This window comes from Ctenopharyngodon idella, chromosome 17 (genome assembly GCF_019924925.1).
Source record: "Ctenopharyngodon idella isolate HZGC_01 chromosome 17, HZGC01, whole genome shotgun sequence".
Taxonomy (NCBI): domain Eukaryota; kingdom Metazoa; phylum Chordata; class Actinopteri; order Cypriniformes; family Xenocyprididae; genus Ctenopharyngodon; species Ctenopharyngodon idella.
The window spans coordinates 16,218,984-16,236,835 of NC_067236.1; the positions used below are offsets into that span (position 1 = coordinate 16,218,984).

Below are 17,852 nucleotides of genomic sequence, written 5' to 3' on the forward strand. Positions count from 1 at the left end.
TCTTTAATATTTGAAAATAGCGGCAACAAGGACGTGGGTTTATGTGCTTGATGTACCATTGCATTCCATAACTGTATGCAGCAACATGTTAGCAATTAACATTTTAAAAGCACTCAAGAAATTTCAAGATTATAATGTTTTTTTTTATTATTATTATTTCTGTAATTTATATTATAGAACAAAATATTCCCTTCAGGTAAAAGTCTCTTCAGGTAATATTATATCTTCACTACAAAACATTTCTCTATCGCCATATGTGGTTGAAACATAAAATTGCAAGTTACTTCATAGTAAATACTATATCTGCCTCCCTAGTTTGAAACAGTTGGGTTCCGCAAGTATAAATCCCCATTTTTTACATAGAGGAATTGATTTTTATACCTTACCTTAAAAGATAAATACATATCTACTGGTTGTTAATCAATAAGCCATCAGCTACTATGTTTGCTTCAATGTGTTACTTGCTGTAATTACTTGTTGAAATTTACTAGCAATTTCTGAGTGAAAATTGTTTCAAAGTAAATCATACACCAAATTTCTGGACATCATTCACAAGGCCACCAAATCTGACCAACCACTCAAAATACACTATATTGACAAAAGTTTTGGGACACCTGCCTTTACGTGCACATGAACTTTAATGACATCCCATTCTTAATCCATAGGGTTTAATATGGAGTTGGCCCACCCTTTGCAGCTATAACAGCCTCAACTCTTCTAGGAAGGCTTTCCACAAGGTTTAGGAGTGTGTTTATGGGAATTTTTGACCATTCTTCTAGAAGTGCATTTGTGAGGTCAGGCAGTGATGTTGACGAGAAGGCCTGGCTCGCAGTCTCCGCTCTAATTCATCCCAAAGGTGTTCTATCAGGTTGAGGTCAGGACTCTGTGCAGACCAGTCAAGTTCCTCCACACCAAACTCGCTCATCCATGTCTTTATGGACCTTGCTTTGTGCACTGGTGCGCAGTTATGTTGGAACAGGAAGGGGCATGAAATTGTCCAAAATGTCTTAGTATGCTGAAGCATTAAGAGTTCCTTTCACTGGAACTAAGGGGCCAAGCCCAACCACTGAAAAACAACCCCACACCATAATCCCCCCTCCACCAAACTTTACACTTGGCACAGTGCAGTCAGGCAAGTACCGTTCTCCTGGCAGAGAACACGTCTCCACTGCTCTAGAGTCCAGTGGCGGCGTGCTTTACACCACTGCATACCGACGCTTTGCATTGCACTTGGTGATGTAAGGCTTGGATGCAGCTGCTTGGCCATGGAAACCCATTCCATGAAGCTCTCCATGCACTGTTCTTTAACTAATCTGAAGGCCACGCCAAGTTTGGAGGTCTGTAGCTATTGACTCTGCAGAAAGTTGGTGACTTCTGCACACTGTGCGCCTCAGCATGCGCTGACCCCACTCTGTGATTTTACGTGGCCTACCACTTTGTGGCTGAGTTGCTGTTGTTCCCAATTGCTTCCACTTTGTTATTATACCACTAACAGCTGACCGTGGAATATTTAGTAGTGAGGAAATTTCACGAATGAAATTGCACAGGTGGCAACCTATCACGGTACCACGCTTGAATTCACTGAGCTCCTAAGAGCGACCCATTCTTTCACAAAAGTTTGTAGAAGCAGTCTGCATGCCTAGGTGCTTGATTTTATACACCTGTGGCAATGGAAGTGATTGGAACACCTGAATTCAATGATTTGGAGGGGTATCCCAATACTTTTGGCAATATAGTGTATAAATCATTATTGTAGGTTTACCATTGAGAATTGTGGTAGGGCAACAATAGAATGTTTAGTAATGGAATTTTGTTTCCATAGTGCACCTTATTTTACACATAAACTGACAACTGCCATCCTTAAAAATAACATTAGAAATCCTGAGGGAACCCATGACTTAAATACTAATTCTCTTCCAGGTTTTAGGAGTACACATTCTATTGAGTTAATGGTCTTTATCTCAGCATGTGTTTTTGCTGGTCCTAATTTACCGCAGCGCTGCTTACTTACTGCTGTCTTCAGCTTACAATTCCACTTTTAACTGTTGGTCAACTGTTGGTCACACACACGCACACACACACGCACACACACAGAGCTCAGCTCAGCAGCACCACATATTGTGTCTCTGGTATCCACTGCAACACTAATGGGAGTTTTTTTTGTCACTTGTGGCAGGGAGGCAACTAAAAAGTGTGTTCGACAAACTGGAACAATACCACACCATGGTACCACTACTGCTGGAAGGAACAGAGCAGCGCCCAATCAGCTGGCTCCGCTCCAGGGTAAGAAAGAGCACTGTATATTGTTACTGCACCATCTTTCACATTTTTCCCTAAATCTCTAGAAAGTCATTTGCACTTCCATCATGATGTCTCGTTGCTGGTGTTTATTTATATTTTTATATGAGTTTTTGATTTGGAATAGCACTGGGTTGCATACTCTTTTTAAATGAATAATATATTGAGTCCAGTGCAAGTTCACTTCAGTTCGAAATGGTATAACATTAGACTACGGTACAAATTAGTTCACAATGTATGACTCCCATAGTCAGTATCATTATAGAGCCACAGCCTTTTAGCTCTAAAAGGGTCATTTGTGAAAATGAGTGAAAGGCCTGACTGCCAAATGGCACCAGAGGCACAAAGGCTGAGTGATGAGGTGATGAATCTTGAAAACTGTTTTGGAGTACATTAGATTAGATTAACTGCCTGAAGCCGTGGCGACATTGTCGCAAAAAGTCACATGGCCTCCGTCATTAAGGCTTAATTGATTCCAGTCTCCGCACTGAGTTACTCGAGCTCCAGTGAATATTACAGTCAAACGTCTTGTGTAGCTCAGAGCAATGTCTGATTCTGGCACATGGCACTTAGAGGCCATTTCACTGCCCATTTTGCAGTGAATTCACTTGTGCTCGGAGGCTTAGGCATCGGCAACTCGACACACAGAGCTTTTCATAACTGTCTGAAATGTTGGGAAGGTCTTTAATGCATTTTTAGGAAAAAGTTTTGTATGTCATGAAAATGCAGCGCTAGCGAACGGTTGGCTTTGCTTTGCTTTCTGAGGTGATTGCGATTAAACATTTGCAGGTGGAGATTGGGGTTGCATTGAGGGTAGCGTATTTCAAGCAGGAAATTCCGCTCAGAATAAAGGACCTGTCGGTCTGCGCCACGAGTGGCCCGACTGATGGCCCAAAGCCATATCAGTCCAGCTGGAGTAATAGAGGAAGATGTGCTCTCTCAGCTGTTTAGTAAGAAAAGAAAAGTTATTCGGAAATATTTCAGGATCTGAGTGCACACATGCATGATTCTGTTTTGCTCAAATCAACTTGCAGAATAGAATACAGAAGACAAGAATACACATGTACTGTAAAAACATGGAATTACCATAGGGCCATGTCCAAAAAAACAAAACAAATATATTGTCTCATATAGGCTAAGAAAAGGTCCACTCGATTTACCAAGGCCGTGTTTACACCTGGTATTAAGATGCGTTTTGGTTGATCGAATCACAAGTGGACAACGCTAAATGCAGATGTAAACAGGGTGTAAAACATTTTGAGCTTGTCCACTTTCGACCACTTCCAAGGGTAGTCAAAAACGCATTCGACTGGACTGCTTTCGTAGTGTAAACGCTCATGTGGTCGAATGTGTTCGAACAGCCACAAAAGACCGCCTACTCTCCGCCTACTGACCTAACTCGTAAACATTATGGGAAGCATGCTAGCCAGATGGGATTTAAACTTTGTTGGCTGAAGACCCAAGTTTGGTTTGAAGACAAAAAATGTACCAAGCACAATGTTCTCTGCTCTGTGTGGTTTTGCGGCTGTCAGAGCAGAAACAAAGGTATGACGGAAAAACATACTCTCCATACTCTCCGTATGTTTTTCCGTCATCTCCGTGCGTGTTCATATGTGAATTGCTCAAGCTTATTTTGTCCATTAGATCGAAAGATTTGAACAAGCCCATACATTTACCCGCCCATAGACCCTCCCCTCTGAGAAATCAGGACAGAAATGGACAAAAGAGACAGATTGGTGATTAAAAAAAAAATCAGGAATGGTGAGAGAACATTGTGCTTGGTACATTTTTCGTTATCAAACCAAACTGGGGTCTTCAGCAGGCAAAGTTTAAATCCCGTCTGGCTAGCGTACTTCCTATAATGTTTACGCATTAGGTCAGTAAACGGGGAGTAGGCGTTAAAGTTTTTGTGGCTGTTCAAACATATTCAACCACATGAGCGTCTACACTACGAAAGCAATCCGGTCAAATGCATATTTGACTTCCTTTGGAAGTGGTCGAAAGTGGACAAGCTCAATGTTTTAGACACCGTTTGCGTTTACAGCTATATTTAGCATCATCTATTTGATCCGATCGACAAAAACGCATCTTAATACCAGGTGTAAACAGGGCCCCAGATCCACTCACTTGAACATTTCTGGCCATACTGCTGACTTGTTTATCATCACTTACCAAGAATTGGTTCATGTTTAAATGATATTTGTGTGTACAACTCAGTTCACATTCCTCATGTCTTTGAATGAGTCGAGTGAATGAAGATGCAGTGGCTGTACATGAACAGACAAGCCTTGGCCCTGTGCAGTCCTTGACACATTATTATGTGCAAAATGACATTTCGAAGGCTTTCTTTTGGCTCTGTGGCTCTGTCTGGTGCACTGGATCAAATCCTGAGTCTGCTAGTTGTGTCTGTGTGTATGTTTGTGTGTTTCAATAGGGAAGGTGCAGGGTTTAGAATAAATTGGTTGAAACAGGAAAACAGGACATAAAGTGATTGTTTTGTTTTTCATTTATTTAGACACCTCCTGCTTCGCTGCACATCCTAATCCTAGCAGAAGGACAACAGCTGATTTTATCTGTGGAGAAGAACCAGTAAGTCTACCTCACAACACTCCTGACTCAAATTGCCACACACATGATCAGACACAGTGTTTTTACAAACCACATGCTCAACTGAACGCTGAAAGCTTCCAAATTCTGATCCTGTCTGAGGTCTCAACAAAACAAAACACAAACTTAAAGGGTTAGTTTACCCTCCAAAAAATGAAAATTCTGTCATTAATTGACGCTTCACAAAGATCTGCCCTCCTTAGTTACTGTTGCTTTGTCCGACAAGCCATGGCGCTGTCACGCCACACAGAGTGAAAACTACATTGCGGAGCAAAGAGGACACTGACAACACATCGACAGACAAGACAGAGCAGGTTACTTATGATATGAAACAAAGTCCCAGCTTTCAAATTGTGTAATTTTTTAAGAAATTTGAACAATAAAAAACGTTTTTTGGCTCTTTAATGTGTCGTGACAGATCGCTGTAGCGCCAGCTCAAGCGGCTCGTGAACCGATCATCTCTTCCTAATAGTTAATTTATAGCATCAAATAAACATGAATGAACATGAGAAGGAATGTTGTTTCAAACGCGGAAAGACGTCAGTACACACCATTTTTCAAGTTCAAGTCCACTGAGGTTAATCTTCTAACTCCTGACTGATTTGTCGGACAAAATGGCAGATTCAGCGCTATGATTGGTTAGATCGCTTGTCAATCAAACTCCCGGCGAAGGGTCAATTACTCACCCTCATGTCATTCCAAACCTGTAAGACCTCCGTTCATCTTTGGAACACAAATTAAGATATTTTTGATGAAATCCGAGAGCTCTCTGACTCCTCCATAGACAGCAATTTAATTACCACTGTCAAGGTTCAGAAAGGTACTAAAGTCATCGTTAAAATAGTCCATGTGACTACAGTGGTTTAACATTAATTTCTTAATTTCAAGTTCTACCTTAACCTAACATAGTTGGTAATGTCTTAAGTGAACAAACAGTTTGAGAAATAAAACGCATGTGTAAAAGTATATTGGATCCGTGCATTCGGTCTTAAAGGGACAGCAGCTTAATAAACCTGCTGCTGTGTCTTTAATGTTGATCAAACAACAAAGGACAAAGGAATCACTCACTGCTCTTGACTAAATGACTTTTGTAGCTTTAATAAAAATTCATCTATATTTATTTTATACAGTGAAGACTATGCACTATTATTTTACATTTGATTACTTTATCTATTGAGCCCTTCTGAAGCATCTCTAAATGTGCCCTGTGCTATTAACTGAAAGATCGAATATGATAGATCAATAGAATGAACAGGCAAGTGGCAAGTACCAAAAATGAAAGTATCGGTATCGGCCTCGTTCTAGAAAAAGTGGTATCAGTGCATCCCTACATTCAAGGTGCTTTTGTGTCCTTTGTGAAGCTTAAAAGCCCAGTCCTGTAACTGTATGGAAAAGAGCGATCAGCACAGTTTATTTTCCTGTGTTTATTTCAAAACACAGAAAGTGACAAATATCGGTATCGGTATCAGCCCCAAAAAATCCTATTGGTGCATCCCTACAATTAATGTTGTTCCTGCATATTTAAATATATGCCTATAGTATATGCATAAATAATATATGTATTAAACATATAGGTTCACTCACTGTGTTTTCCTTCGTAACATATGAAGCAATATATATACATATGTCCAGAGGATATTGCCTTTTACAGTAGGTAACATATGTGACTGTGATATATATATATATATATATATATATATATATATATATATATATATATATATATATATATTATTTATTTATATATATATATATTATACACATACATACATACATACAGTGGGTACGGAAAGTATTCAGACCCCCTTAAATTTTTCACTCTTTGTTATATTGCAGCCATTTGCTAAAATCATTTAAGTTCATTTTTTTTTCCTCATTAATGTACACACAGCACCCCATATTGACAGAAAAACACAGAATTGTTGACATTTTTGCAGATTTATTAAAAAAGAAAAACTGAAATATCACATGGTCCTAAGTATTCAGACCCTTTGCTCAGAATTTAGTAGAAGCACCCTTTTGATCTAATACAGCCATGAGTCTTTTTGGGAAAGATGCAACAAGTTTTTCACACCTGGATTTGGGGATCCTCTGCCATTCCTCCTTGCAGATCCTCTCCAGTTCTGTCAGGTTGGATGGTAAACGTTGCTGAACAGCCATTTTTAGGTCTCTCCAGAGATGCTCAATTGGGTTTAAGTCAGGGCTCTGGCTGGGCCATTCAAGAACAGTCATGGAGTTGTTGTGAAGCCACTCCTTCGTTATTTTAGCTGTGTGCTTAGGGTCATTGTCTTGTTGGAAGGTAAACCTTCGGCCCAGTCTGAGGTCCTGAGCACTCTGGAGAAGGTTTTCGTCTAGGATATCCCTGTACTTGGCCGCATTCATCTTTCCCTCGATTGCAACCAGTCGTCCTGTCCCTGCAGCTGTAAAACACCCCCACAGCATGATGCTGCCACCACCATGCTTCACTGTTGGGACTGTATTGGACAGGTGATGAGCAGTGCCTGGTTTTCTCCACACATACCGCTTAGAATTAAGGCCAAAAAGTTCTATCTTGGTCTCATCAGACCAGAGAATCTTATTTCTCACCATCTTTAGCAAACTCCATGCGGGCTTTCATGTGTCTTGCACTGAGGAGAGGCTTCCGTCGGGCCACTCTGCCATAAAGCCCCGACTGGTGGAGGGCTGCAGTGATGGTTGACTTTCTACAACTTTCTCCCATCTCCTGACTGCATCTCTGGAGCTCAGCCACAGTGATCTTTGGGTTCTTCTTTACCTCTCTCACCAAGGCTCTTCTCACCCGATAGCTCAGTTTGGCCGGACGGCCAGCTCTAGGAAGGGTTCTGGTCGTCCCAATCGTCTTCCATTTAAGGATTATGGAGGCCACTGTGCTCTTAGGAACCTTAAGTGCAACAGAATTTTTTTTGTAACCATGGCCAGATCTGTGCCTTGCCACAATTCTGTCTCTGAGCTCTTCAGGCAGTTCCTTTGACCTCATGATTCTCATTTGCTCTGACATGCACTGTGAGCTGTAAGGTCTTATATAGACAGGTGTGTGGCTTTCCTAATCAAGTCCAATCAGTATAATCAAACACAGCTGGACTCAAATGAAGGTGTAGAACCATCTCAAGGATGATCAGAAGAAATGGACAGCACCTGAGTTAAATATATGAGTGTCACAGCAAAGGGTCTGAATACTTAGGACCATGTGATATTTCAGTTTTTCTTTTTTAATAAATCTGCAAAAATGTCAACAATTCTGTGTTTTTCTGTCAATATGGGGTGCTGTGTGTACATTAATGAGGAAAAAAAATGAACTTAAATGATTTTAGCAAATGGCTGCAATATAACAAAGAGTGAAAAATTTAAGGGGGTCTGAATACTTTCCGTACCCACTGTACATATATACTGTATGCCATATATTACATTTCCTTATGTGGAGAACAGAGCAATAGATAAGACAGTCAGACTGAGAGAACCAACAAAGAAACTCCAGGGACTGGTGTCCAGGGACGTCTGATACATGCTGACCTTCTCTGTACATTAAGCTGAGTTCAACTCTTTCCCACAGCAAAAACACAAAACAAATGACATTGCTCATCCAGACATATAACAGCACAACCCAGAGGACTGATTTCTCTGGAAGCACCATAAAGCTTTGTGTGCACATCATCACAGTAATCATAACCATCAAGATACCACCATACAAAACATATTTGGATGGTTTTTGAAATCCAATGCAATTCCACTGTGTTTTATATGAGCCTTTTTACAAAGAAGTGTCAGTTCTTGAAAGCTTTCTTACACATGCAAAGTGATTCACTGAATATTAATGGCAGATGAACAAGTGGCGACACCTCAACAAATAAAACAGCCTGTGTGGATCTTTTCAAGATCCGAAGATCTCATTTATTCACTCGGCTGCATTTGTTAAAAGAGCTTTGATAACCTAACCTCCTCCTGAACTCATTTCTGATTCATTCATTTGATAATCATTGTTGTTTTACCCTATGGATTTAATTTCTCCTCCCTGTATTCAGATCAGCAATTCAACACAGACTAAACAACAGCCTTGAACTCTGTTTAACTCGTAATGAAATAGAAAACAATGCTGACTTTGATTGCTCAGCCAAAGGATTTCCAAAATAAATGGCTTAGTACTATGTGCGGTGCATTTGAGGCTTCAGAGCTGACTGTCAGAGACTCGATTTGAAGCAAACCCTGTAGCGCCAAAAGACTCTAATCAGCAGCTGCCCAGTGAAGTTGTAGCTTTGCTCCACTTAATTTGCCGAATTCTCTTAAGGGCCACGGTCCTCTCAAGACTGAGTGAAAACACTTACCATAAATTAAGAAAAAGCCAGTCACAGTGAGAGCATGTGTACAGTTTTTTAGGCGTCTTAAAGCCATATAATATAGCATTGTTGTGAAGTTATCTTGAAGCTAGCTTGCCAACATACAAATTACTCATAATTTAAAGTAGTTAGAGCTATTCTTTTGAAAAAGTAGCCCCACGAGTACTACCATGACAAAAATGCAAAGTGCATTGATGCTATTTAACGTCTTTAAAAAAAAAAAAAAAAAAAGACTTTTTTTTTTTTTTTTTTTTTAAATAATTTAATTTAATTTAATTTAAAGAAAAAGGGAAGGAAGCATATAGATACAATACATTCCAAAGTTTTAGGTTGGTAAGATTTTTTTTATTATTTATTTATTTTTATCAAAAATACTAAAAACAGTATTATTGTGAAATATTAATACAATTTAAAATAACTATTTTCTATTTGAATATATTTAAAAATGTAATTTATTCCTGTGATGGCAAAGCTAAATTTTCAGCATCATTACTCCAGTCTTCAGTATCACGTGATCCTTCAGAAATCATTCTAATATGATGATTATTATTAATCATTGTTATTATTATCAATGTTGAAAACAGTTCTGCTGCTTAATAGTTTGGTGGAAACAGTACATACATTTTTTCAGAATTCTTTTGAAGAATAGAAAGTTCAAGAGAACAGAATTTATTTGAAATAAATCAAATGTAACAAAGTAAAAGTCTTTAATGTCACTTAATGAAATGCATTTTTGCTGAATGAAAGTATTAATTTTTTTTTAAATGTAATTGTCAAAATGTCAAAATTATGATTTTTTTTATTTTTTTTTTTTATGATTCATTATGATTCATTTTGATGATTTTCTTCTCAAATTACAATGTTTTCTTCTTCTAAGTGAATTATTCGATCACATTAAGTGTGTTTCCAAGCATTCCAACCAAATTCCCTTTCAATGAAAGTCTGTTCTCTCGGCGGCCATATTTGCAACGCCTCCAGGCAGCTATTTCGGGCATCCAAGACCAAGTCCTATCTATTTGAATGGGGGAATCCTGAAATCTCAAAAACTGCTTGGAGAACTCACAATTGAATAGCATATTTCAAATCAGCAACAAAATCTGACATGAATTGTCCCATAAACGTTGTCTCTTATGCTCAAATAGCATTAAAAAAAAGCTTATATTTCAGCCTAGTCTAGCCAATGCGCATGTGCAGTCCGAAGCGCGAGTCTCAAGTTTCAATGGGAACCGAAGCTTCTAACGGGAGCTGCAGTGAGGCAATGACTTTATCAATCAGTGATTGGTTGTTTTACTTAGGGGGCGGGGTGTATTCCGCCATAGTGCGCGTTGCAGTTTCTCCTATACATAACTAATAAGAGTGAACCTCTTTCTATAGGCTATCTATAGTCTTTGATTCCAACGCACTACATTTTGGAAATTTTCTGTACATCTTGGTGTTTCCATTCAGCATTTGGATTGATAAAAATTCAGCTAGTGAAGGCTTGAACATGAATTTACACTAAATCCGACTAATAAAACTATTACTGTATGTGACGGAAGGATGAATTCATTTTTGGAGCCGGTTCATTGAAATGCACCGTCCGAAACAAACTAATTCTCCAAAATTAATTGGATTTCCCAGTGGTACTTGAGAGAGAGAGAGAGAGAGAGAGAGAGAGAGAGACATTCTGAGAGAGTGCGTTTGATTATTTTCCACTGCTCTCTCGGTTGTTAGGCTGCATGAGCAATATGTGACATAAAAAACAACAATGTAGTGCTTGTAAAAATAGCTTGTTACTGGAAAAGCTGCACTATTTTGATGAGCTCTACTGTCACGTTACTGAAAATATTAGCTTGTAGCGTCCCTACATTTAGTTAGCTGTCAGTCACTTTTTTCATTTGTTGGTTTTCTGTCTCTTTTAGACTGTAAATCTTGATAATGACGTTAGAGTCAACATCCTAGACACTGAATTGATCAAGGTCCACAGTACTTTGAATGAAGGAAGATTTAGAGCTTATTTTGGTTGACACAAACAGCTGTTACTGAGGAAGAGACAGAGCGTGTGCCATTCAAAGGCTTCCTTTTATTCAGCCAAACAGGAAGGAGCATAGCCAAGCACACAAAACATGTCATTACTGTGACGACTGCAAACATTACCATAGAAACTTGGACTCGGTGTCCATGAATGGACAGGGAAGAGGGTTCTTGTTTTTGTGAGAATGGCGTCATTGACTCTCTGCTCTGATGTCAGGCTAAAGCAAAGCTAATGAACTGAGAAACCAGAGAAAGAGAAACACACTATTACCAGAGGACTATTAGAGTGGCCCTGTGATTCTGGTAGCAAAGTGAGGATAATGAGGAGGGAGTCCTTCAACAACTGACACAATCACAGACAAAAATACACACCTGGCCTGTTACATAACTAGTCTTATAAGTAAGTCATCTCATTTTTTTTCTTCAAGATGGGTCATCTTTTTCAGTTACATAAAAAGGTAGATTGGTCTTATTTGAATCTGAAAAGTAAGACTGATTAGCCCTAACTATTGCTTATTAGTTAGACTGTGTCTTAAAGGATTAGTCCACTTTCAAATAAAAAATTTCCTGATAATTTATTCACCCCCATGTCATCCAAGATGTCCATGTCCTTCTTTCTTCAGCCGAAAAGAAATTAAGGTTTTTGATGAAAACATTCCAGGATTATCCTCCTTATAGTGGACTTCAATTGGCCCCAAACAGTTGAAGATCAAAATTACAGTTTCAGTGCAGCTTCAAAGGGCTTTAAACGATACCAGACGAGGAATAAGGGTCTTATCTAGCAAAACGATCTGTCATTTTCTAAAAAAAATTAAAAAATTATATACGTTTTAACCATAGACACTCGTCTTGAACTAGCTCTCTTCTTCTTCTTCTCTATTAGAATTCCTGCAGTGTAGACGCTACTAAGTGTATTACTGCCCTCCACAGGTCAAAGTTTGAACTAAATTGTCATAAATAAAAAAATGAAAATTATGTCATCATTTACTCACCCTTATGTTGTTCCAAACCTGTAAGAGTTTCTTTCTTCTGTTGAACACAAAGAAGATATTTTGAAGAATGTTGGTAACCAGACAGTTGATGGAAGCCATTGACTTCCATAGTATTTTTTTTCCTACTATGGAAGTCAATGACTACCATCAACTGTTTGAATACCAACGTTCTTCAAAATACCTTCTTTTGTGTTCAACAGAAGAAAGAAACTCTTACAGGTTTGGAACACCATAAGGGTGAGTAAATGATGACAGAATTTTCATTTTTGGGTGAACTGTCCCTTTAAATTAGCGGTTATGGTTTATGCTACTGGCCTCTGTAGTGACCTTTAAACATGTACTGTAGGCCATTTAAATAAATGTTAAAAACACTCTTCCTCTGAGATCTGCCATCTGACCATTCTAAGGTATCATGTGTATTGTTAGGTAATGCTAGATATTTAATATAATTCATCATATTTTAGATGTGATAACGGGTCGCAGATGATGATCGATTTTGTCTGACAGCAATGCTGCAAACACTGGTGGAGGGAAAAAACAATATGAAAATCAGTCAAATTTATTTTTTTGATTGAGTCCACTGCAGACTTCTTGTATCTTCTTTTATTCAACTGGCTGTAAAAAAAAAAAAAAAAAAAAAAAAAGATAATAATAAAAATAAATATATATAAATAAAATCAGATGTATTTATTTTATTATAATATTATTATTATTAATATTATTATCATCCAATTTTTTTTGTTTGTTGCTTTATAGAACATGTAAACGATACACAAGGATAGAAAGACTGATAGAGAGCAAACAATGAAAGGGTGAAGTGGGAGATGAGATATACAGTGCCACGTTCAATTATGGATTCACTTGTGGACTCGCTTGTGAACTTTCCATCTGTTACAAATTACTCCTCTCAGAGGCTTCAATTATTTCTTCTGTCTTCAAACTAAAATTAATGACATGGTGTGTAGTGTAATCAGGGGTTGTGGAGTGCATGAATGTGGGAGAGAGAGAACATAATAATAGCGAGTCTTTTGATGACAGTGTATGACAGGACAACACATTATTTTTTAAAAGTATGTGAAAATGGCTCATATTTTTATTATACCAAAATTAAGTTGTCAAACAAACAAAAGAAACAAGATTTTTATCTTGTATATAAAGCAAGAACCTATTATTATTGCTCATAATTATTGTTCATGGAATTAAACACATCCCTAACCCTTAATATTAAACTTCAGCATATAACTTATGACTTGACTCGTGTAGTTTATTGAGCAGAGGTGTACTTTTACTTTTCTAAGTGACCAAACTTACAGTATTTGTCTGGTGGACATTAAAATGGGTGAAAATTAGCAAACAACCACCTGTAGAAAACTGTAGAAACCTGTAGAAATACTAACTGCTTTAAGAACACCCTAACGACTGCATAGAGTGTGCTAAAAGTCACTTAAAACCCTTTAACAGCCACATAGCAACCACACCAGTAGCAACACACCAGCAAACCAACTAGAGCAACCCAGCAATGCTCTAACAATCAACCAGAACACCCTAGCAACTGCATAGAAACATCCTAGCAACCACCTAGAAGTGTGTTAAAAGTTGCATAGAACAGCTTAACACTCGCATTCAGCAGCAACACACTGGCAACCACCTAGAACACCTTAGTAATGACCTAGCTAGCAATGCCCTAACAACCAACCAGAACACCCCAAAAACAGCGTAGCAACACCCTAGAAACCACCCGGAACACCCTTACAACCTCCTAGCAGTGTACTAAAAGTCACATAGAGCAGCAGTAGCAACACCCCGGCAACCACCTAGAACATCTTAGTAATAGCATAGCAATGCCCTAACAACCAACCAGAACCCCCTAGCAACTGCATAGCAGCACTCTGGTAACCCCCTATCAATTCACTAAAAGTTACACAGAAGACCTTAGCAGTCACATATACTAGCAACCACATAGCAATGCCCTAACTCCCAACCAGAACACTCAAGCAACTCCATAGCAACACTCTGGCAACCACCCAGAACACACTAGCAACCACCTAGTAGTGTACTCTAAAAGTCACATAGCAGTCACATACAGTATCAACACCCTGGAAATCACCTAAAACACACTACTAACCACCTTGCAACACCCTGGCAACCACCTACTAGTGTGTGTTAAAAGTCACATAGAACACCTCAACACTCGCATATACCCTGGAAACCACCCGGAACTCCTTAACAATCTCCTAGCAGTGTACTAAAAGTCACATAGCGCTTCAGTTACATAAAGTAGCAACACCCTGGCAACCACCTAGAACAACTTAGGGCATTGCTATGTCATTACTAACAACCAACCAGAACACCCTAGTAACTGCATAGCAACACTCTGGCAACCACCCATAACACACTAGCAACCACCTAGCAGTGTACTAAAAGTCACGGACACCTTAGCAGTCGCATACAGTATCAACACCCTGGAAATCACCTAAAACACACTACTAACCACCTAGCAACACCCTGGCAACCACCTAACAGTGCACTAAAAGTCATATAGAACACCCTAGCAATTGCATACAGTAACAACACCCCTGCAACCACCCAACAATGCCCTAACAACCAACCAGAACATTTGAGCAATTGTATAGCAACACCCTGACAACCAACCACAACACCTTGGTATCATGGCAATGAATTGCTAATGGCTCCTGCTATTTTTGGAGGCAGTTACCATGTTGACTCCAGATTTCCTCTTCTGCCCAATTACTTGCAAAAGTTTGTTTGTATATTTTGTTTTCCCCCATTCTTCATAAATAAATGTTATGTAATTCACCTGCAAGATATGTTAGACAAGAACAGCCTGAACTTTGTGCTCTCTGCTTTTGACCTCTGTGAAGTGGGTCAGCTAGAAGCGCGGAATCATAAGCAGAAAGAGTGATGAGAAGCTTACATCAGTGCTTTTTGTTTGTCAGTGTGTGTGCTATAGCGCATTATCCACAGTTGGTGGCAAGGAATAAAACAGAAAGAGAGAAACACAGAGGGTGAGTTATGCTAATGTAATTTGGTTCTAACCATCCCTCAATGAAGCAAGCGCAGCTCGTTTGAAATGCTGTATGGATTGGTTTGTCATCAGCAAGCTGCTTAGATGAAAAAAAGAATAGAGAACATAAGGGTGAAATAGAGCGTTGCCAAGTATATGGTAAATTATGCCTTTCTGGATTATTTTTCATATGGGCTTTATGAAGTGTAATGTTCAGAAGAGTCCTTGGCATATTTATCTAAGTCAGCCGATTCACAGAAGTCATTTAAACTTTAGAAAGCGAGGAACTGCAAGTTTGTGAGATTTTCCCAGAAGATATATTTTTAATAACCTTGGTCCACATTCTGTGTATTCACTTATTCTTATATATTCTTTCTCCTCACTATGTCTTGGCTCCCAGTTTGTGTACCTATGTGGTATAGCGTAGTTTATATATTGGGCATCACAACTGATCAGTTAATTTTATTATTTCTTCTAAAATATACATTTTGACATGTAAGTGTTGTTCATTATCTGTACTCACACATGAAATTTTGGGGTCTGTAAGTTTTTGTCTGTTTTTGAAAGTCTCGTTTGCTCGCCAAGACTGCGTTTATTTCATAAAAACAAACTAAAATAGTAATATTGTGAAATATTTTTATTTAAAATGACTGTTTTCTGTTTTAATTTATTTTATAATGTAATTTATTTCTATGATGGCAAAGCTGAATTTTCAGCATCACTCCAGTCTACAGTGTCACATGATCCTTCAGAAATCATTCTAATATTTTGATTTGCTGCTTAAGTAACATTTCTCATTATTATCAATTTTGAAAACAGTTGTGCTGCATAATATTTTTGTGGAAACACGATACATTTTATTTCAAGATTCTTTGATGAATAGAAAGAGTATTTATTTGAATTAGAAATCTTTTGTAACAATGTAAAAGTCTTTACTATCACACTTGATGCATCCTTTCTGAATAAAAGTGTTAAATCTTTCTTTAAAAATGGATTGGTTTATAAAAATACTTAGGTTTACCCATCCTAGCTTAATATGTGGAGACAAATATAAGATTTTTTTTTATAGAGAGGCATTTTCAGCATTTAAAAACATATTCAGAGCCAATTTACAGCATTAATGCTAGATTGTGAGCATACAGCTCATTCTTATTGAAAACCTAGCTTGAGTTTCTCTCCTCACTGAGCACTGAAGCTTTAAAGGTCTCAGTCTTCACAGCCATCCAGCCTCACTTTGTTTTCCCATGAGTCTTTAGCAGCTGACCGCTCCGTGATCTCATCACTGAAGGTCAACAGTCAAACCAGGAAGTGATTCTTTTATATCGACCGGTTGCGGTAACAGCAAAAATAGAGGAAACGCTCCAGTGAAAAACAAGGGGGTTTTCAGAAAGAGAGAGAGGGAGCTGACAAACAATGATCTGAGTATTGTATCCAAAGGGAAGTTATTCACAGGAAGCTGATAGGACCTGCTGAGTGCTACAGTACTTTTTGAGTGAGGTTCGCTGCTGCTTTGAGAACTTGCACCTCAAAATTAACATTTATGTACGCTACAAAGTGCACAAGTTTTTCTGAATGTGGATTGATCTGATCAGAAAACGTTTTGGACCACGTTTACAAATAAGGTGATGATACACGGCAACTTTTTGAGAAATGTTGCTTGGGCACTTTCCCATTGAGAATGAGCAACAAATTTCTATCTGGATACTTTAGGCTACATCCACACGAAGCCAGAGCTTTCCCTATCCGATCTTTTTTTTTTTTCCTCGTCTCAAGAAATATCTACGTACACACGAAACCACTGAAACGACTCAAAATTATGTAGTATACATGCTAGATCAGTATGTGGCGCTGTAATTCTGCAATAGAGATACACTAAAAACAAAGAATAAGACTTGAAGCGTGTGCATAAACCTTGCGCGCTGTATACAAACTTTAGTAAAGCTTAGAAATGGAGTGGTGCAGGTATGACGTCATTTTGTAGGCCAACCCGGAAGTTAGCGGCGCACGGGTTCCCTCGATCGAAAGCCTATGCATTTTTCCCATAGACTTTTGGAAAATCGCAAAAAACAAGCTCTGTGTTTAACAAAGGGTTATGATACTTACACGTTTTGTCCATCAAGATAATTTTCACATAACTTTTATGAAGTTTGAAGCCTAAATGCAGTCGCCAGAAGTAAAAAGCTAAAGGTAGGCTATAAACGAACTACACCACGGTCGCTCAACTTCAACGTCACCATCACTAAGCTTCCGACAACTCTTTCAGTTTTTATCTAAAAACATTTTCCCAGCACGTTTGAGTTAGAATAGTTCATAAGAGTACAATTATGGGCATAATGAGGCTGTAAAAGCAGACTGAGCTTACCTTTTCGCCGTGATGACGTGTAATGTCCCTGACTGCCTGTGTAGTCCTATTTAACCACTTGTTAGCAACCGCCTTTTTCAAGACACATAACAGCTTAAAAAAAAAAAAGTGGGGTAATACTGATGCATTTTATGACGTAGAATAAAACGTGAAAGTGTCTTGAGCTTGTGTTCACCACAGACCTTATTTCAGCCATTTAAACAAAA

The 17,852-nt window shown here is 38.5% G+C and overlaps 1 protein-coding gene across 1 annotated transcript in view; it reads left to right on the forward strand.

The window, feature by feature from the left end:
• adam12b (ADAM metallopeptidase domain 12b) overlaps nucleotides 1-17,852 on the forward strand; it is a 117,020-nt gene that overhangs the window by 15,854 nt on the left and 83,314 nt on the right. Inside the window, 2 exon segments of the mRNA XM_051868326.1 lie at nucleotides 2,177-2,283; nucleotides 4,814-4,887. Of these exon segments, the coding sequence (XP_051724286.1) occupies nucleotides 2,177-2,283; nucleotides 4,814-4,887 (181 nt within the window).